Below are 21,424 nucleotides of genomic sequence, written 5' to 3' on the forward strand. Positions count from 1 at the left end.
CCGCCACCACCTGTCACACTCCCTTCAGCTAGTTCCATTTACTTGTCCTGCTCTACCCAGGATTTCCCGGTCCTGGCCTTGAAACGTGAATATGGAGCTCGGCTCACCTTCCTGATTTCCCACACTCTCCCAGCACCTCCAGTTTTCTGCTAGTTTCAAGATTTTTTTCCCCCTTCCTGTGGTCACTGTAATAACCTTAAATAAGAAGCCTGAGTCGGCACGTGCAATTACCTGTCCCCTCACTCCCTCTGAATTGCATTCTCTGGCTGTCCTCTGCCACCTTCTAATCTTGTCAAGTACTGTGGTATTCTCCTGGTCTGTTGACTCTGTTTCTTAGCAATTAAACTTTATTATGCAACCCAACTAGCTTATAAAAGAAGGAAAAAGGTTAAAGGGACGAAAGAGTGAACCTTCTGGTAGCCGTTCCACGGGACGGATCCTTAGGTGTCTCTCTGGCCGGCGTGCTGATCCAGCTTGTCCGCTGCTGCCTGCACGCTCTCCCTGCAGCCGACTTTGTTTTTCTCCCTTCCCCAACTCCCTCAGTCACGTGGGAAGGACCGGCTCCTTCTCCCGGTGAGGGTCCATTAGAAAGACAATAGACCAGGTGGGGTTCCCAGGTCTGCTTCCAGAATTCCAAACCCAGGATGGCTCCACTCAGTCTGTCACAAGCTATTCATGGGGTGCCCAAGGGGAAAGCCCACCAAGACTGCTCCCACCTGTGACAAAGCTTACTCCTTCCCACACTGGTCACATCTCCTGTGCCGCGTCTCTGAGAGAAAACCAACAGCAAGATGGAGAGGGAAGACAGGCACGAGGGTAGAAGGGCCTTAAGTGTGTCTTTGCCTTGTCTTGTCTCCCTTTGTACCCCACGGTTACCTGGAACCTGTTTTATAGCTCAGACTGGCTTCCAGCCTCCTCCTCAACCTCTAGAGAGCTGTGGTTACAGGTCCATGCCACCACAACTTACTCTCATAAATGTGATTTTTGGCCCAGGGCTATGTTCTTTTAGGCGTTAAACTGGCCAGATAGGGCTGTGAAATTGCACAGCTTGGGAAGGAGCCATTAGCATCCTAAAGCCCAATTAATTACCATGTTGCCCCACCCCAGCCCTGCCTCTGTGCACCCTAGGCTCAAGGGCGCCTGCTCTGTTGCCAGACTTCTGTTGGTGCTCACTCACTTCCTTGGTGGGAATAACACTTCTTCACCTTACTCGAGAGCCTTGCACATCAACCATTAATCAAGTAAATGCCGTGTAGACTTGCCTACAGGCCAATCTTATGAAGACACTTTCTTAACTAGATTCCCTCTTCCCAAATATGTCCAGGTTTGTGTCAAGTTGAAAAGAAAAAACCAACCAGCATACATGGTTTGGGAGGATTTGGTGAGACTCAGCATAAAGTGAGACCAGAGGACAGCTTGTTTGTTCAGAGGACGTTGCCCAGCTGAGGTGGTCATAGCAAGACAAAGGGTTCCCCAGGCCACTTGTCCAACGGGGCCGTGGACATTAGCCCGAAACTAGAGGCCGTTCGTAGCCTGGTGGATGAGAGTCAGGCACAGAAGACTGAAGGCATAGCCTTCCCTCATATACTCTGGCCTCCTAAGGAATCTCGGGAGGGGGTCCCCAATATCACAGACCCGATACTGCTGCTTCAGCTTCTTCCCCTGACCCTCCCCCACTTTGCCTTCTATTGAGAGCATTAGGGCAGCCCTGGATTCCAAAGATGTGGGTTCTAGGGGGGTCCTCCCACTGCTTGGCTGAAGGGGGCCCTGACCCACACTTACGTCAAATGGGAAGAGCACACAGACCTCTCGGTAAACGAGGAAGAAGTATCAAATGGTAGATGGATGCTCAGACCCTCTCAAAGTGCCATAGAGCATCAAGAATGAAGGCATTGGAGCCATGGGACTTACCGGCATTGAGCTGCAGTTTGGGGGGGGGGGTTTGTTTTCGTGGGTTTGGGCGAACAAGGTTTCTTTGTGTAACAGAACCCTGGCTGTCCTGGACTCTCTTTGTAGACAAGACTGGCCTTGAACTCACAGAGATCTGCCTGCCTCTGCCTCCTGAGTGCTGGGATTAAAGGTGTGCACCACTGGGCCTGAGCCTGAGCCTCAGTTTTTTAGAGTGTAAAGCAATATATTTGGCACAGAAAAATTAAAGATGGAATGTGAATACATGTATATTAGAACCTGGGACTAGAGAGATGGTTCAGTGGTTAACAGTACTGGCTGCTCTTCCAGAGGACATGGGTTCAATTCCCAGCACTCGCATGGTAGCTCACAACTGTCTGTGACTCCAGTTCCAGGGGATCTGAAATCCTCTTCTGGCCTCTGTGGTGCACATGCATAACAAAATACACATCATACACATAATATAAAAATAAATATATTTTTAAAAGAATAGATCCTATCTATTGGCTATTGCTATTTTTAAATGAAGATGTAACAGAACTGTGCTGTGAACTTGGTAGTCTGATTCGCAGGTCTCATCCCAGTGTAGCTGGTCTACATGCCCAGCTCCTTTGAGTCTGAGTAAGAGGACCTTAGAGATTGCAAGTGTACAACCCTCAAGCTCTCTCCTGGTTGCCCTCACATTCACTAACCGGTCCCACAGTCAACCTTGCAAAGGCTGTGGCTGACATGGACTCTAAAAGTAGTGAGCCTGGCACAGGGCCCAGGTCCATGGACTGTCACATGTTGTCATCCCCAGCTACCTGGACAGCCTGGATCGGATTGGAGGCGCTGACTACCAGCCCACTGAGCAGGACATCCTCCGAACCAGGGTCAAAACCACCGGCATCGTAGAAACCCACTTCACGTTCAAGAACCTCCACTTCAGGTGAGGCCTAAGGAGATGGCGCCTGGTGATGGGCCCTGGCGGCAGGCTCTAGTGATGGGCCTAGTGATACGGCAGAGAGATGGAGAAACATCCATGCCCTGCCTTGCCTTATCTGCATAGTCAGATAGTGTCTTGCCTCCAGGATCTTTCTCATTTGGTCAGACAGCTTGACACTAAAGAACCCCATCTGGGTACTTAGTTTCTGCCAAGTTCAAAGGCTAAAAACAGCAGGTGGCTTGCCTAGGAGCCCCCTGCACGAGAACATGGCGGGCAAGCCTGAACAAGGTGGGTAAGCCCAAGTAATGCCTGGGAGACCCCAAAGATCACTATAATCTCAAAGCTGCAGAGGCTGAGAGAGCAGCTCCCCTGCTCACACCCTGGAGAGCCTAGGGAAGGTGAAGACTTGAGAGGAAAAAAAAAGGTTTTCCCAGGTATAGAACATACATAGGACCCAGAAGCTCTGAGGGCCTAAGAACAAAGGCTTTAACTGTACTGCGAGGTTTCTAGGGCCCTGCTGAAGGACGTTGCCTGCTAAGAGAACCTTTATGTGCTATGTAAGGCCTGGTGACCCCTGGGCTGTCTTCCAGGTGTGGTTTCTTGATATCAGAAGAAACTAGACAGGGGCCAAGAGGCAAGGCAGGCCTTTGAGTCACTCTCCTTGAGCACACAGTTCAGGCCTGGGACAGGTCTCAGCTAATGAGAGCTGCCTTCCACCCCAGAGTGGCAGGGGTTCATCGGTTAGTCTGTTGGTGCTCAGGATGAGGTGCTGCGTGCCCACTGCTCAGCTCTCCTGCCTCTAGATCCCAGGCACCCCCACCCTCACAGACCTCCCTGACTTCATGCAGGCTGTTCGACGTTGGGGGCCAGCGATCTGAACGCAAGAAGTGGATCCACTGCTTTGAGGATGTCACGGCCATCATCTTCTGTGTCGCACTCAGCGGCTATGACCAGGTGCTCCACGAGGACGAAACCACGGTGAGTGGCCTGAAGTGAAAGCTGGCCGTAGAACAAGCCAACATTTAGAGGCCTCCGGCTTCACAGACAGGCTATGCCAGATGCCCTCGCCCATTCTGCGTTGCCAAGGCAACTGCCAACTGAGGCCAGTGCAATGGACCTGGTGCCGTTTATATACAAAATCACTGCAAATAATGTATCAGAGTTGGGGGCCTTGGCCTGTATGCACCTTGTTAGTAAACAATGAGGTCACAGGGCTGTCAGACTACCAAAAAAAAAAAAAAAAAAAAAAAAAGAAGCAAATCCCACAAAGCCAGACTGCAGCCAAGCAAGAGCATATGTGCAACAGGAAAGGGAGCTTTAGCTTGTTGTGCCCTTTTGCCGGGGCTCTGGCCAGCTGGAGAGGTGTGCGGCTGCCGGGCCAAGAAGGGCACCAAGAAATAAGCATGCTGGTGAGTGGTTTTGGGCTTTCTATACCAAACTCAGCCTCTGAGACCTGCACCCTGGCTTGAGAGGGGCCTTCGCCTGCCTGCCCCTTGGCCTCGTCCTGGCTCTGATGCCCATTGGTGTACTGCTAATCTCAGGCAGTGCCCTTCCTGCTGGGGTCTCTGCCATCTGAGAAGGGGGACAGTGATACCACTAGCCCTGTCCAAAGCTGCTGATCATGGGTGTGTTTCTGGCTCAGCTGTGCCCAGCCGGTGGGGATATTATTATGGTGATTGCCCTGAGCCTGTTACATCTACTGGCCTTTTCCCATTTGGAGTCTCAGCCTATAAGTCCACTGGCCTGTTCACAAAGCCTGGAAAGGGACTGAGGCCCCCAAGCATGTCCTACTGGGTCATTGGCGACAAGCCTGCTTCTGAGAGTGGGGCTCATGGTTGTGGGCTCACACTTTGGCATCTGCCCCCTGACCTGGAATACAATCAGACCCTTCACCCCGAGCCTTGGGATCAGCGCCAAGGGTCACTGGAGAGGCTTGTGGTCATGCTGGCCTTGAACAAGGTCTGTCTTCCTTATGAGTCTGATTTGTTTACCAGCCCCAGTCCAGTCACTGTTGGTGTCTGTGGGAGGCGGGTGAGCTCTGGGGTGTGTGCTGTGAAGGTACAGTGTGCTGGTAGAGGAGGACCCGCCGTCCTGAGTGCTTTACACAGAGTGATGGGGCTTTTGCTGCTGGTAGGAGGGGCGGTCCAGGCTTTTCCTAGTGTGCTGGCTGGGTTTCAGTACTGTGACTCAGTGCCTATGGCAGGCTGTGCTCTAGTCCCAAGCCGCAGTGTGGGGTGAGGAAAGCATGCCCTAAACTACTCTTGAGCCCCAGACTCTGTGACTACCTGAAACCCAGGACATTCTCTCTAAGTGCATCCATCTGGATGACAGACCCAGGACACTCCCTACCACTGAGGGTTGCCTCTGCCACTAGAGCCACTGAGCCCTCGTCCTTTGGCCTGTCTTTTCTCCTGGCCACATCTGGGAGTAGATGCTTCCAGATCCCATCCAGCATGAAACTGAAAAAGAGTCAAGGACCCGGAGGCCAGATAGTGGGAGAGCCTTCACGCTGTCTTTTAAACATGCCCTGCCAGAGGCCAGGCCCCGAGTAACCCCCTCCAGAGCACAGACTAGACCTCAGGCGTGTCCAGTGGGCACCAAGGCCCGTGGCCTCAGGTCTCCAGGTTACCTCCCTCCCTGTGAGCTCCTCACTAGCCTGACCGCTGTGCAGTACCCAGGTCCTGACGTGCTCTCCTACCAGTGTTCTCGCTAACCTTACTATCTCTCAGCCCATTCCCCTACTTGCAGTTCATTCCCCATTTCTCTTGCTTTCCTTCACAAGGGCTGGAGGCAAGAGCCTTGGGGAAGGAAAAGCACGTGGGCCAAAGTCAGAAATAAGCTCTTTCCAGGGTTCCCCCTCTCCCCCTCCCCCCCAAAGCTGGCTGCCTAACAGCCAGGGAAGTACACCAAGCCTTCCAGAGAACAAGGGTTACCTTCCAACTTACCAGAGGCCCACAGCAGTGGCTCCTGGGTTTAGTGGCCGTGAAACAATACTGTTGCTGTGGAACTAGAAGCCGTCGCTGGGGTGGGAGCGGGGGGGGGGGGGGGTGTGGAGGGGGCCTGAGTGTGAAGTGGACAGCTTGGTATTCAGGTGGAGCCAATTCAAGGCCTGGCACACTCCTGCAGCTGCGTGATCGTATATAATCGCCACACCTTCCTGGGGCATGTGCTGTAGAGTGATGATGATAAAAACAGTCTTATGGGCTAAGAGCTAAAATGTGTCTGCACAGACAGATACCTCTCAGTATGGGCCAGTTCCACTCCTCTGTCCAGCCGGTGTATCCTAGAGAGGCAAGATGTAGGCACCAATCGCCCCCAGCTCTGCATTCCTTGGCCTGGGGGAAAGTTGGGGCTGCAGAGACAAAGATGTCTGGAGGCAGCTCCCGGAGCTAGGCCAGGAAGCCCCTGCGGCTAGTGGCTGCCCAGCACCGGACCAGCCACCCTGCCCGCTGCACCCTGGGACCCCACGGGCTCATCTTGTCCTCGTACCTGCTCTCAGCGCCACCCAGCCAGGCCACAGGCTGCCACAACTTCTCCACCACTACTGCCACCAGCGCCTGCAGGGCCTTTTCTTACCAAAGCAAGGCCAAAACCATGGGCAGATTCTGAGAGAACTTCCAAGCCCGGCAGGTATGAAGCACCTCCCTCTGATCAAACATGAGCTAAGAGTTGAAAGCAGCAGGTTCTCAGGGCCCCGCTGGGTGACTTTGCTGTGAATGCCAGCCCCAGGCCTGTTCTTCAAGCTGGCTTCTGAGCTGTGGCCATCCTCCCCCACACCGCCTTCCGTCCCGGCCACATACCCATCGCAAGGCAGCTGAGGTCTCTGTAGGTACCTCACATAGCTGCCCTAGACTTCCTAGGTCTGAAACTGATTGGATCAATTTTTCAGGGCTTCCCTTTTTCTTTCTCTCGTGTTTGCTATTGAGTTTTTTAAGCTTCCTTTCACTTTTAATCTGTTTTGCTGAGTTTCTTCTCGGGGTTCTCCTGGCCCCTCTTCTGAGAAACCAGCCCCAACTCCCAACTTTCCCAGAGAGCATTTCCCTCAGCCCAGCCATAGCCCAGTCAATCAACAAAGTCACCCAACCAACAAAGGCCACAGCAACATCACCCCCGAGACACTGTCCCCCTGGTATCTGCTTCCAACTCAGGATTAACGAGGACCTCAGTCCTCGGTTAATGTTACCCAACTGAATGCGTGCACCCTCCTGACCTCGCTGGCAAACATGAATGAGACCCTGTAGAGAAGTCTGCATGAGCCACGATGTCGTGTAGACTTGTTGGATGGTGGTTGCACCCCTGTCCTCTAAATGCATGGTGGATGTCCTCTCCAGGGACTGCAGCCTCCGCAGTGACTTCACTGCCCTGCCCAGGCCAGCTCTCTCTGAAAGGGACAGCACTCCTGACCCACCCCAGCTCCAACCAAACCTGCCTGTTTGTGGAATGAAGCAGGGACCATGTCCTGTTTGTCCATGTGGGCCCTCTGTCTCTGTTCCCAGGAATGCATTAAGAGCATAGGTGGCCCGTCCCTCTGCTTGTCTCGCTATGTCACAGCCACTGTAGGTCAGGGTGCTGGGTACGGCCAGCCCTCACCTGCATCTCCACTCTGTTGCAGAACCGCATGCATGAGTCCCTGAAGCTTTTCGACAGCATCTGCAACAACAAGTGGTTCACAGATACATCTATCATCCTGTTTCTCAACAAGAAGGACATATTTGAGGAGAAGATCAAGAAGTCCCCACTGACCATCTGCTTTCCTGAGTACACAGGTAGATCCCGCCTCACCCCACACAGCCCCTTACAGCCAAGGGCAGCCAAGGGCAGCCAAGGAAACAGGTGCCTTTACTGTGCTTGAGTGTACCCAAATTGCCATATAAAATCCATCCCCCAAAGACCTGTACTAAAGCCAGCTGTGGAAAGAATCCCTGGGCAGCTAGGGCCTGGACCCCTGGCTCCTTATGCCCAGTGTGATATTAACAGCCCTAGGGAGCTGAAGTCAGTCACCTGTAAGCAGAGGACAAACACACAGTGGGAACCCACAGTGTCAAAGGGACAACACATCTGGTCTTGGAGCAAGGTAGCCCCTGGAGAATGGCGTAGGCAGGCCCTAGCCTTTCTAGATTGGCTTCTTCATTGGGTCACTGTGGCTATCTTCCCTAACCCCTATAGATTTACTGTAAGGGCGAAAGATGCTCATGACTATGCAGAGCATGCCACTCACTACAAGTGTGTGACCACTACAGATGTGTTGTCACTACTATAATCACGACGATAAGCAGCCATTCTCACAGCCCCCTCCCACGTAAGTGGCCACAAGGTTGGCACAGCCCTTTGGAAGAGAATCTGGCTGGCAGCAGGACCTTGCCCACACTGCAGAAAGGGCAGGGACAAGAGGCCAGCTGTCCGTGATACAGTGGTCTGAGCTAGACATCGAGAAAGGCAGCCTGAGCGGGGGGCCCCTGAGGAGCTTCAAGACTGGCAGCCCAATCAGGTGGGCTGCAGTAAGCCCAGGGCAATACAGTCCTTGTCAGCTGTTCTTAGCTGGGCCAGGTCCTGAAGGACCCAGATCCTCTCAGCATGGGCCTATGGGTCATGACCTAAAGTCAGGCAAGCAAGCAGCACAGCACTCTACATCCTGCCCATCCTATACTCATTTCTCAAAATCAGCAGGCAAGGACCCCAAGAGCATTTAGCTGAGGAGAATAGGACTAAGCCTCCCTCACCAACCAGCCAGATTCTTCTCTGGCCTCAAAATGGTCAGTGAGATGCCCTCATGGGCTGGTCAACAAGACTTGTTTAGATCTGAGTCAAGACGGGAGGAGACCATAACTTGAAGGAGACTAGCCTTACTTCCAGCCCTGGTTTAGCAAACAACATGGTCTGTTAGATGCTCAGAGCCAGGCCTGTGGTATACACTCATATGCCTGAGATGGCTGGGACTTCTCTTTTAGATTTGCCACCCCCAGCTCTGCACTGTGGCTCAAATCCTAATCCTCTACCTCATTGTCCCTTAGCAAGTGGCCCCAGCCTTGTCTATGCTAGCCCTGAATTCTTGGAAGCTGAGGTGGTAAGGGGAGGGCTTCCATGAAAAGCTGAAGTCCTACCCTTCTGTTCTTCCTCCAAGCTAGTGTTTTCCCTCAAGCACCCTCCCCCTGGACTTACCAGATCAGTGTGGGGCACATGAGGAACAGAGGAGAGAGTCAAGGAGGCAGGAAAGGAGCCCACAGTAGCTCACAGCCAGGCAGGCTACGTGGTGTCCCTGTCCTCTCTGCAGTTTCACAAGCTCACAGGAGCAAGGCAGTAACTGATTCAAAGCTGTGCTTTCCTCCCCCACCTGCAGCGTGTGAGAAGACGGAATTTGCATCTGGAGTCAGTGGGCATGTGGGAGAGCTCAGCTTCCCGGGCAGGCCACAGCCTCAGGCAGCCGCCACCGCCACCAGGGTAGCATGTTCTTTTGCTTCCTAAGGTGAACTTGGCGCCAGGTTTTGACCACCAGCTGGCAGCATGAGCCACTGTTGCTGGAGTTAAGCCATTAGGCTTCCCATTCCATATGCCTGTTGCTTTCTAGTGGTCCCCAGGAGGCTTTTGGCACCTGCTCCACAGCCCCTGGCCTAAAGGACACACTGGACAGCCCAGGGGTTCGGTGCTGAATGGCTCTGGGGTACCTCCCCTCACTGACGCCTGCTGTTTCATCTTGCAGGCCCCAGTGCCTTCACCGAAGCTGTGCTTCACATCCAAGGGCAGTATGAGAGTAAGAATAAGTCAGCACACAAGGAGATCTACACCCATGTCACCTGTGCCACGGACACCAACAACATCCAATTTGTCTTTGATGCCGTGACGGACGTCATCATCGCCAAAAACCTGCGGGGCTGTGGACTCTACTGAGCCCTGGCCTCCTGCCCAGCCTGCCACTCACTTCTCCCCTGGACCCCGAGCTCTGCCACCACTCAGATGTCCTGTTCACTGAAGAAAACCCCGAAGGCTGGCCTGGGCAGGGGGGCAGGGGTGGGGTGGGGGCATCCTTTGAGCATTCCCACCCTACCCCACTCCAGCTGCATGACACATGGGAACAGGGTTGGGCAGAGGTGTGGTGGAGTGCCACATGCCACAAGGCCAGAGAGGGCTGCAATACCACCTAGGTGCTGCTCACTGGCCAGCTGTGTCTTTTACTCGGAGGCTGAGTGGGCAGCACTGCCATCTGGTTCAGAGTGGACATGTCCTGTCCTGCTGTCTTTTCCTCATTCGGGGTGACAGGGTGGCTGTCAGGATGGCCCTGTGACAGGTGCTAGCTGATTAGGGGAAAGTCAATGCCATCTCTCAGCTTTCCTTAGGATCTGTTTGGTAGAGGTCAGTTCCGTCGTCAAAAGCCAACATGGAATCATGCCACTTCGGGGGTGCAAAGACTCAGACCTTGGGGAGGGCTTCTCTCCTCCTTCACCTCAGATCTTGGCCCTTCTCCGGCCATCTTCCCTTACCCTTGGACTCCCCAGGATGCACAGCCCCGACTCCCATGGCCCTGGGAATATTCCTTAAGACTGGCTGACTGCAAAAGTGCATTGGGGGCAACAAGTCCTGTGCCACACAAGTGAGGGTGGGAAGGGAAGCTGAGGGGGCGAGCATCACTCTCCTGCATAGGCTGATTAGAAGCCCTGGGAGAGCCATCTGCTGGCTGTCCTCAGCTCAGCGGGCCTGCATGTGAATGACCAGATAAGCTTTTCTTCAGGTCACAGCCAGAGCAGGCAGAAGCACAGGCGACTCACAAGCAGGCCCTGAAGCCAGTGCTGTTTCACTCCATCTTGGACAGGAAGTCAGAAAGCCCTTGGTATATTCCTGGTCTCAGGGCAGAGAGCAAGCAATGAGCTAGCACCCTGAAGTGTGAGTTGAGGAGGAGGATAAACCAACTCAGACATACCCAGGGCCCTGAGGGGAAGAGTCCTAGGGAGGGGCCTCGCTGCAGAGATCCCTAAGCAGAAAGGGGTGGCATGGCTTTTGGCAACTCTGGCCTCAGCTGACTTTGGACAGTCAGAATATCCCCCTGCCACTCCTACACATCTGCAGTCAGCTGGTACCACAGCCAAGGGTTCAGACAGGCTCTGTGCTCGTGTGGCAGACTGCACCTAAGGTTGCAGATGTGTTTCCAGGGCAGTGGAGACAGATCCACCCCTAGAAGGGTCTCTGCCTTCCTCAAGCCCTGTATTTTCCTGGCCTCCACCCTGAACACTGTTCTGTCCCAGACCAGGCAGGACCCTGGCTCTCCTTCACAGTCCCCTAGGCCGTGCCAACAGCTCTGGGCTTGTTGGTTCCAACAGGAACAGAGCTCTGGGTGGTCTGAGGAGACACAGGGACTTTCTCCAGTGCCAAATGCTTGTAGGGGTGATCCTCTGGGGATCTTACCCCAGTGTGGCTGCCTTGCCATTTTCCCCCTTAGCCACATTTTCTTCCATTGTATGTACCCTCCTCCATCATTTTAGGACCTTGTGCCATGTACTGGGGAGTGGCAGAGAACGGGCTTCTGGAGACCATGGTCTCAGTGACCTGCTGTGGTGGCTAAGGCCAATTAAGTCATTGGACCAATAGCAGTTATTTGTCAGCGTCACTCTTAGGTGTGGCTACCTGTATAATCCCAAATTTAAAGAGACCTGCAATCAAGGGATGTTGGCCAAGCCCCATCTGTTAAGACCATTTCCAGAGAGCTAGACATCAGCATCCCTATCTCCCTGCAGCTCCCAGTTCCTGAGCTGCCGCTTCAGATCGCTGCAGCATAGTCGCCAGAGCCCTTGGCTAAAACCAAGGCCTGTGCCCAGCTCCTACTCCTGTCCCCAAGGCTGCCTTCTGCCTGCCCTACTGTGTTTAGCCTAGTGTGTTGCACCGCTCTCAGCCCTCCCACTCTGGTCATCTGAGGTAGGAAGGTCTCAGGCTATCTAAGCCCTCAAGAATGTGCGTGGTCCATAGGGAAAACTGTCCTGCCTCCCATCCGTGTCATCACCAGCAGCTCTATCATGGGGAAGACATGAGCTGTATGACAGATGAATCTTGGCTCCGTCGTAGCTTTGGGTGTGAGGGGGAAGGGTTGTAAGTGACCAGGTCAGAGGAATGTCTCTTGTGTACAGTGGCCATGTCCTAACTCAGCAGGCCGGAAGCCAGTCTCCAGAAGAGTGCCCTCACCACACTCATGGAACCGTTCCTGGTGCCTAGGTGCCTTTGGGCAAGTCCTGAGCGCAGTACCAATGACCATTCCAAGAATCTTCCCTTTACGTATAGGTAGAGGTCCGCAAGCCTCTGGTCTGATCAGTGGAGGGTGCTGTTGAACTCTGGTTTGGGGATGGGGACGGAATCCTCCCAGGCTGAACTACTCACCAGTAGTTCTGGCCTTCAGTTCTCCCTTCCATGGAGCCCCTAGATCCTGGTGCCCTGTCCCTTTGTATCCTCTGGCACCTTGTAGGAGACCCCCATCATCTCAGCCTCCCAGCCAAGGCCTACATCCTGTTGATAGAAGCTGGAAGCATCTGACCTGTGTAGATATCACTGAGTGTCCACCTCAACCCCATGACCTGGCTATCCACAGGGCCACTGCACGGGAAGTTGGCAGGGCTTCACCCCAGCCCTCGCCCTCTGCGGAAAGTACTGCCGCAAGAGATGTCCTATGGTTCCCACGCACTACATGCTACAGCCAGTGCCCTAAAGGCAGGCTCCACCCTCCTCCTGACCCCTCCCCTTCTCCACCTACCCCAGCCTCCTGAGAAAGAGATCCATCACACCCAGGAGAGACTCATGAGCCCTACAGATCTTCCCTCCTGACCCAGCATTAGCCTGCCACCCTCTTCTGAAGCTTCTGGAGGCACAGAGCATCTTCTAGCTGCCACTGCTTTTTGGCGGGCCTCCTGGTAAGCTCCAGAGGCAGTCCCACAGCTCTCAGGAGCCCAGTCCTGAGGCTGCAGCTCCATTGTAACCAGAGATTCAATCTGGTCTACTGGAGGTAAGCATTCCAGGTTGTCGGTCCTGTCAGGCTGAAAGTAGAGAAAGTCCCAGTACCCCAAAGAACAGGGCCAGGGTGTCAGCCACACCCCCAGTAAGGAAAGCCTTGTATACATCTGCTTAGAGAGTGGGGCTCACAGACACCGTGCCTGATGATGACTGTGTCAAGGAGGGAACAAGTAAAAGGAAAAATCAGAAATAATGGCTCCTATCTAAGATCCTGGGTCCTCTAGTCAGAGTGGGGTACCCTATGATGGGCAGCTTTCTTCTCTTCCCCAGGCACAAAAGGCCACCAGCAGAAACAGTTCCTTTCCCAGCAGCCCTCAGGCTCTCCTACAGTCCCTGCCCCTTCCCTTAGCCTCCTGCACCGCCACAGCTGCCTGCCCCCAGCATGGACAGCAGCCCTCCACCTCCTGGGCTTCTGACTTCTGGCTTGACCTCTTTGGCCTATGGGCGCCCCTCTAGTCCGAGGCCAGAGGCCGGGCACCCCATGTTCCTCTTAGCAGAGCCTTCTTAGGTCAGTGGCCCCACCTCTTGACCCATTGCCATCCCCTACCCTCATTAACTGTAATTTTGTAAGAAGAGCGACTTGCTGGTTTAATAAATACCTAGTTATTGTAATAATTTATTGGCTGCCATAATGTATTTATTAGTCACCCACAATTAATAAAAAAGTGCCAGCTCTTTCTAGCATGAGTGTGATGTATTGTGTCAGTGCTGAGGAGCTCCTGCCAGATAAACCTACGTGACAGGTTCTCCTACTCTCTCCAGTCTGGGGACTCTGGGCAGCCTAGCAGAGTAGGCATAGCACTGCTGGGAGCTGGGTTTGGGGCCTATGACCACCTGCACACTCTAGGCTTGCCAGGGGCAGAAGACAGACCTGCCCAGTGCTCTAGGAGCCATGGCACGTGCTCTGGCACTGGGTGCTGGTCACTGACAAGGTTTCCTGCTGTCCTCAGCTCTGCTACCACTTGGGCAGGTAGACGACTGGGTAGAATTGAGCCTGGGGAGGGCTATGGTGGCTCCATGCGAAGGCAATAGTGACAGGTGGTTGTTGGCTATTCGTGCCCGCTGATTTCTCTTTTGTCAAACGGTGGTGTCTGATACGAATTTAGCTGACATCTGTTTCCTCTGGGGTGTGGGTAACGAGCTCCTGGGATGGCTGTCGGGCTGACTATGGAAAGGGTCTCAGTACCGGCGCTCCCCTTCTCACTGGCCTGCCCGCATGCCTTGTCCCTGCAGAGCAGGTCTGTGTACTTCCTCTGACCCCCAAACCTCTGCTAATCTGTGTTGCTCCCAGGACCTCAGACCTTGCTAATGCCTGCGGTCATTGTGCCAGTGGACTGTGTGTGGACTAAAGTGTTGGGGTAGGGGCTCTGGTGGGCTGAGACTCAGCAGACAGGGATCCAGGAGCCTTGGTAAACTGTTCTTGAATCCCCCAGACCCAAGCTTTAGGGACCCTTAAGTGTCCTTCAGCCCTGTCCATAACAAGTCACCCCTAACCTTAGCTTGGACAACTCTGGTGACCCCTCTGTGATTTCCTTCTGGCCCTCAGAGTCTGTGCTGTGGTCCCCCACCCCCACCCCCACCCTCTGTAGACTCAGCAGCTCTTGGGATACACATGCAGTGGAGTTGAGACCTTGCTTCTGGCTGAGGTTTTGCCTTTGGACATGGTGGCCCTATGGGGTGGAATGCTTTTTCTTGTCGAATCCTTTGGATCTCAGAGGTGCCCCACCAGACACACATTCAGGTCACAAAAATGTGTCCTGAACACATGCATCTACCTCCCTGAATAGACCCCACCAAGATGGCACAGGCTAGTGAGTCCTATGCAAAGACAAGGAGGCTTTATCAGAGACTACGAATGAAGGTTACTGGATTTGTTTAGCAGAAACAAAGGCCAAAAATGCACTGCAGATACAAGAAACACTGCTTTTTTTTTTTTTTTTTTTTTTTTTTCCCTATCATCCAGGAGATGTGAGAAGTGGCTAAGTACTTAGGCTGTGTACCCCACATTACCATCAGCCCCAAGACCAGGGCTCACAGGCTGGGAGAGAGAATACTACAGAAGGCAGGGCTGGCCTGAAGGCATGCAGCCAGCCATGACACTTACTCTTTGAAAGGCCCAGATTTCCACACTGCCTGGAAAAACAGCCCAAGAAGTTCTGCATAGAGCTCAGGGCCTAGTGCCCGTCTCTGTTTTGGGTTGGTTTTGCTTTCTTGCAGAGCAGGGGATGGAAGCATGCTAGGGAAGCTCTACCAACTGAGCCACCCTTCCCAAGACTGTTTTATGCTCTTTAGGGTCACAACTGTGTCACCTTATTGTCCCCCTACAGGCTGATGAGGCTAAATGACATCAGGCAGGTAGAATGCTGGGCATGGTGCTGGTTCAAGGTGGGTCCCAAGGACCAGTAGTGGTCACCTTACCATCTTCCTTAGCTTTCTGCTCAGGCAAGAAGGCAGAATGGCCACTAGGCCAGCAGTTAACCCAGCCCCTACTCTATGTCTTCTGTCTAAGAGCTTGAGCAATGTCCACCAAATCCACACTCTCTCTGTCCTCCGTCCTTTACTTGCCAGAGGGATCTAGTGTGGATTGCTGAGAGCGTGGGTTCAGGCCCAGGTGACAAGACTCCCAGAGCTAGAACAGACTATTTGGGACAATAGGAGAGGCTGTCTCTTCCCACGCCTCTCTGTGCAGAGAAAGGTTCTCTGTGAGACCAACAGGCATTCCTCCACATCAGGAAATGAGTAAATGTGCTTGGCTTCCTAAAGTAAAATAACTGACCCTTGCCCATCCTCCTGAAACTCAGGCTTTATTTTGGGTGCCCATCACATTCAACCATTTGCTCGACAAATTTCTGTGTACAACATAATAAGTCACACCTGCCATGCGTAAGACCTTGTAAGACTGGAGGTGGCTGGTTCAGGCCCCAGAAGAGGAGGCATCCCCTGCCCCCCATCCCTGGAAATGATCCTTCACACTCCTTGGATGGCTCCCCTCAAGGATGCTAATAGCAGCCATGCCATCATCTTCCTGGTGTGTACCCTCCCACCTGTCATTCCATGAGAGAGGCCTGATTGGGCTGAGGAAGAAGGGTCCAGACAGAAAGAGAAATCCCAGCTCCCTGACTCCAGTCCAGCACCATGCTCACATTCACTCTAGAAAGACTGTCACAAGGCTGGGGGCTCTGCCATTCAGATTCTGGGTAACCTCAGCCTTGCCCTGAGAGCCACAGCTGGCTCCCAGGCCAGTCTCCCATTGGCCCAAAACGGTGGGTTCTTGGCATCCGCATCACCGTGCTGCATTCCCATCTACAGGCTTTGTACATTGACATCGTGGAGGCACCTGGGGTTCAGGGCCTCCTGGGTACTGAACAGCCCAGTCTCTCTTGACACCTAATTCTCCTCTTCTCTTCCTTGTCTCTGTGTGTGTCTCTCTGTCTTGCTCTCTCCCCTCCCCACCGGGGCTGCAGAACCGCATGCATGAGTCTCTCATGCTCTTCGACTCCATTTGTAACAACAAGTTTTTCATCGATACCTCCATCATTCTCTTCCTCAACAAGAAAGACCTCTTTGGCGAGAAGATTAAGAAGTCACCCTTGACCATCTGCTTTCCTGAATACCCAGGTGGGTGTTTTCGTGGCTCTGTATGAGAGAAAGCTCCAGTCCTGGTTGTAGACCTGGGTCCTCCTGTGCCTCCCCTCACCTGTCCCCACCCCCTAAAAAGATACCAACTGGAACCCCATAGCCTGTGGGCTCCAGGGACAGGCTGCTGGTCCAGCTGGAAAGCAAGAGGCCAGCACAGGAGTCTGTCAGTATATTGGAGAAGCGCTGAGACTGTCAGTTGTGGGCATGTCCATTAGGAGGGACCTTGGGTGAGTGGCCTCACCCAAGCCACAGGTATCACAGCAAATGATGCAGAAGCGAGTCATTCAGGGACCAAGGCAAGGACAGGACCACTGGTGTTCCTTTGCTTTCTTCCTGGGCTCTCAAGACTCAGTAGGAAAACCTTCCAAATTTTCATAAGAAACCTCTCCCCATCCTGACCCAGCACAGCCACCTTCTTGTGAAAGAAAAAGGTAGGCCAGTGGCCTGTGAGTATGGCTCTGCCAACAGTTTGTTCTGAGCATGCCACGCCTTTGCCATCATGCCAGCTCTCCTCTCTCTCTCTGACCCCCAAACACGTGAAAGCTGCCTTCCTTCCCCCACCCCAACAAACCATTCCATGTATTGTAAGTGTCCTCCACTCCTGCCTACCTTTCTTCTGCCTTTGCTGGGTCCTTTTTCCCCAGTTTGTGTGGTTCTTTGTGGGGGAGGGTGTGGAGGCACGGGGAGTAGGAGGGAAGGCTAAAGGCAGGGTCGGTTTGATGCCAGAGCCCAGCCCAGCCTTACAGAGACAGTTTTAGGGTTCCCTTGGAGTGGAATCATGCTGAGGACAAGACCAACACCCTGCAAAGGCAGAGGATGTACCCCAAACCCCAGGGATGGTATGAACCTGGAAATCATTCACTGACATGGGCCAGGAATTAGTCTGTGGCACAGGACTCAGGTCCTAAGGCCACACGGGTTCCCAGAACCAGCCAAAGGGGTCCTAAACTGTAGCACAGGTGGATGACAGTCTGTCTCGTCTTCTTTACTAACCAAAATAGTTGTGTGCCGGAGACAGCCCACCAGCTTGTACTGGCAAGCTCTGTGCTGCTTGCAAATTGTAATTGCAAATTGCTAGGTACTTAATTCACAGCACCCCATTTTTATCAGGGTGCCATAACACACAGACCATGATGATGCCACAGGGTGGCTAGCAGAATGGTGAGAGAGACAGGTATTTGTTTATCACATCTACGTAAGTTCTGTTCCTTGCTGTCATGGTACTAGAGGAAGGAAAGGCTGAAGGAACCAAGGAGGGCCCTCCGCATGCAGAGTAAGTGCAACAACACCCCCAAAAGGTCAAAGAGGCCATGGCTGTAGGCACAGCTCTTGGCAGCCACTGCTGATTTCCTCGGTCTCAGCAAGAGCTTCCAAATCCCAAGGCTTTTTATAACATTGTGGCTGTGTAAAGGGGCCTGACAGCCTCAGACTCCATCTTGAGATCCATTATGCATGCTGCCTGCGTGGTCAAGTCCCACTGGTGTGTGGAGTAGGGGCTGCTTGGCCCCAGTTCCCCAGAGTTATGAGGACACAGAACACATAGGAAGGGGAGGGCTAGGAGGTCATTGTCTTAAGAGACTGGGTGGGCCTGGGTGTGCAAGGTAGCCATGAGACTCAGGCTACCAGGCTCATTCACAGGTGGTACAGTGGGGCCGTCCCTCCATCTGAAAGCCTGCCAGCTCTTCTTGAAGCTTCCCATTTGGGAAGCTGCTTGACGGGGCAGCCTCTGCTACTCCACTCTCTGGTGGCTGTAGCTCAGCGCTGAATGCCCTTCTACCCTGAGTAGCTCTGTGATGAGATGGAGGCTGACACTGCCCCCACCTGATGGATGCCTGACTCCCCAGCTTTGCAGTGGCTCAGCGCCAGCCTGAAGCTATCTTTTGTTTCGGAAGGAAAGAAAGTCCTTGCTGGCCAGTGCCTCCAGTGACCCACACCCCTACCAACCAGCCTATACTCACTCCCCCAGAACACTGTTACACTGTTTCTATACTAGGCCAAGGGTAATGGGCCATCTTCATTTTTCTGGGCTTTTCCAAACTTTTGCTGTGGTCTATATTATGTGGTTCTCAACTAAAAGGCACGTACAGGGCAGATCCATACATACTTAGACTGTAACTGGTTGGAAAACTCCTTATATCACCCCCCGGATATGTCCTGTTATCCCCACCCACACTGTCGAAATCAAGGGGATGCCCAAAGAATTGTTAGGGGCATTGTAGGAGGCCAATGGGTATCACTTATGGTGATATCCTTTAGGCTTTTCATTGTTCCCTTGTCCTGGCTACTTACCCAAGAGCAGAGACTGCCTAGTGATGCCACAGCCCGTGGAGGGACCTACCACATGCAGACAGAGCACAAGCTGCCTTGATGCCCACCACACCTGAAGTACCACAAGACCTGCCTTCTGCTGCTACCCCCTGGCCTTTGTTTATAAGCTTATTAGAACTGCAGGGTTGGGCCTGGAGATGGCTCAGTGACTAAAAGTGCTCCCTGCACTTCCAGAACATCCAGGATCAGTTCCTGGTGGCTCACAACTACCTGTAACTCCATCTCTGGAATCCGATGCCGCCTTCTGGCTTCTGTGGGTGCCTGCACTAACATGTGCATGTACTCATACCTCCCCACATACATACACATAAGTAAAACTAAATCTTAAAATGAGTCAAATGGGCTGGAAAGATGACCCAGTGGTTAAGAGGACCTGGTACTCTCCCAGAGATGCTGGGTTTGATTTCCAGCATCCAGATGGCAGCTCACAATTGTCTGTAACTCTAGTCCCAGGGGACCCACCACCCTCTTCTGAACTCTGCAGACAAAAGCACGCATGTGCTGCACAAACATACATGCATTCAAACACACATACACAAAACTAAATTTAAAAAAAAACAAAAACATGGAGTTGGTTTAGATTTCAGCTTTACACCACGGAGAAGTGCTTCCTCTAGCTTTGTTGGTCTAGTACAAATGAGAGCAGCTGTGGCCATTGCTCTGCGCAGAGCCATCGTGCACACCCAGTCCAAACACAGTAAGTAAAAGCTGGGGAGACAGAAGCCAGTCAGTGCCAAGCCTTCCGTGGCTTTTAGCTTCTAGTGTTGTCTTACCCTGGAGAACGAGGGTGTGAAGCTACTGCTGTTTCTTCCTGTCTCGCCCCAGCTGATTTGTCCCCTGCCCATTCTATCTACCCCCAGCTCTCACTAGGGCCTCTCACCTGTTCCTCTGTATCTTCCTACAGGCTCCAACACCTATGAAGACGCAGCTGCCTACATCCAAACACAGTTTGAAAGCAAAAACCGCTCACCCAACAAAGAAATTTATTGTCACATGACTTGTGCCACAGACACGAATAATATCCAGGTGGTATTCGACGCTGTCACCGACATCATCATTGCCAACAATCTCCGGGGCTGCGGCTTGTACTGACCTCTTGTCCTGTATAGCAACCTATTTGGTAATGATTCCAGCACTCACAGAACAGCTTGCGTACACATGTACACACACACACACACACACACACACACACACACACACACACACACGCCACTAACCAGTGCAAGTTGGTAAATAAACTTTAAAGAGGCATAACAAAAACCTTATCTATACACAAGTATATATTAGAAAAAATGTTTTTAGTTAATATTCGAAAAAGCTGCGGACAGAACTGACCACCATCCCTAGCTCATCAGTTTTCCAGGGACGGCACATGAGCATGCACACACTCACACAGGGAATAGTGGGAGCCTGGGTTGGGAATCCTTCCTCTGGACAGCGCCAGGGCTATGAGCAGGGCAGGCAGTGGGAGACCTGGTTCTATCCAGCCTGCTCCCTCTGCATCCTGCCAAGAGGCTGCCTGCTCAGCTCTGGCCTGCTCCTGCCCAAATTCCAAAACCATTTGAGAAACGGCCAACACTCTAAACATCCTCTTACCCTATAGCTGCAACAGAAAACTCTAAGGACCCTTCTCTTTTTGGGTGGTGGTGGTTGTTTATTTCAACAATCTAGAAGAATCATTGCTCCAATCAATCCACTGTCTCCTGAGTTTTCTTTATTCATGGGAACAGGGAAAAATTAGAGAGATGGGAGACCTGGGCTGCTTTCTCAGTAGTTGAGGGGAGGGAACATATGAGCCATTGCCCAAACCTGCCTGCAGAGTTAAAGCCAGATTCCCTCAAGGAGGGCCTGTGGAGGAGATGTGAGTGGTCCTGGGGAGGGCTGGACTGGCATACCAAGCCAGAAGCAAGGTATAAGGCAGGGATGGGCTTCCCTTCTACAGGGTCCCCCGCTGTGCCCTACCCCTGTGCTAGCTAAATGTTCTAGGATTATTGGTTGGTTTTTAAAATCAAAGAAAATGGTCAGACTGGCCCCTATCTCTCTCTCTACAGACTGCTTCATGGACTCTTTGCTGTTGATGTTGACCTCCTGGTAGCATGACCTTTGGCCTTTGTAAGACACACAGCCTTTCTGTACCAAGCCCCTGTCTAACCTACGACCCCAGAGTGACTGACGGCTGTGTATTTCTGTAGAATGCTGTAGAATACGGTTTTAGTTGAGTCTTTACATTTAGAACTTGAAAGGATTTAAAAAAAAAAAAAAATTCTCATGTGCTTTGTAGCTTTAAAAAGAGAAAAAAAGGAAAACTCACCATTTCATCCCTATTTCCTTTTATTTTTTAATTTAAAAAACCCATACACATCAGTCTTCACGCCCTCCCCATCCCAGAGCGAACTGGGGCCAGCACGTAGAAGCAGGGATAGGCCTGCTGCCTCCCAGGGCTTCTGTGCAGCCCATGGCTGGTGGGAACATGCCAGGCCAGGCTTTCTAGAATGCCACTGGCCACTGTACACCCGCCCCCGCCCCATGCCTGTTGGCTGCCCAGACACCTCATATACCACCAGGCAGTGGCAGCCCCGCCCTGCCCAGCCACACTCACTCCAAGTTTGCGTAGAAAAAGCACACCTCTGGCGGGCGGGT

At 52.8% G+C, this 21,424-nt stretch overlaps 1 protein-coding gene across 2 annotated transcripts in view; it reads left to right on the top strand.

The window, feature by feature from the left end:
- The window catches only part of Gnao1 (G protein subunit alpha o1), a 152,732-nt gene extending 131,648 nt beyond the window's left edge, over positions 1 to 21,084 (top strand). Inside the window, exons 5-9 of one of the 2 annotated variants that reach the window (XM_051169117.1) lie at positions 2,708 to 2,836; positions 3,682 to 3,811; positions 16,282 to 16,435; positions 19,689 to 19,904; positions 20,836 to 21,084. In XM_051169117.1, coding sequence (XP_051025074.1) covers positions 2,708 to 2,836; positions 3,682 to 3,811; positions 16,282 to 16,435; positions 19,689 to 19,876 — 601 coding nt within the window. In that variant the 3' untranslated portion in view covers positions 19,877 to 19,904; positions 20,836 to 21,084. Of the gene's footprint in view, positions 1 to 2,707; positions 2,837 to 3,681; positions 3,812 to 7,445; positions 7,600 to 9,530; positions 11,949 to 16,281; positions 16,436 to 19,688; positions 19,905 to 20,835 lie in introns of those variants that run through there. The other variant, XM_051169116.1, reaches the window with a different exon arrangement.
- The last annotated feature ends 340 nt before the right edge of the window (positions 21,085 to 21,424 follow it).

The sequence above is a fragment of the Acomys russatus genome, chromosome 26, assembly GCF_903995435.1.
Source record: "Acomys russatus chromosome 26, mAcoRus1.1, whole genome shotgun sequence".
Classification (NCBI taxonomy): Eukaryota; Metazoa; Chordata; class Mammalia; order Rodentia; family Muridae; genus Acomys; species Acomys russatus.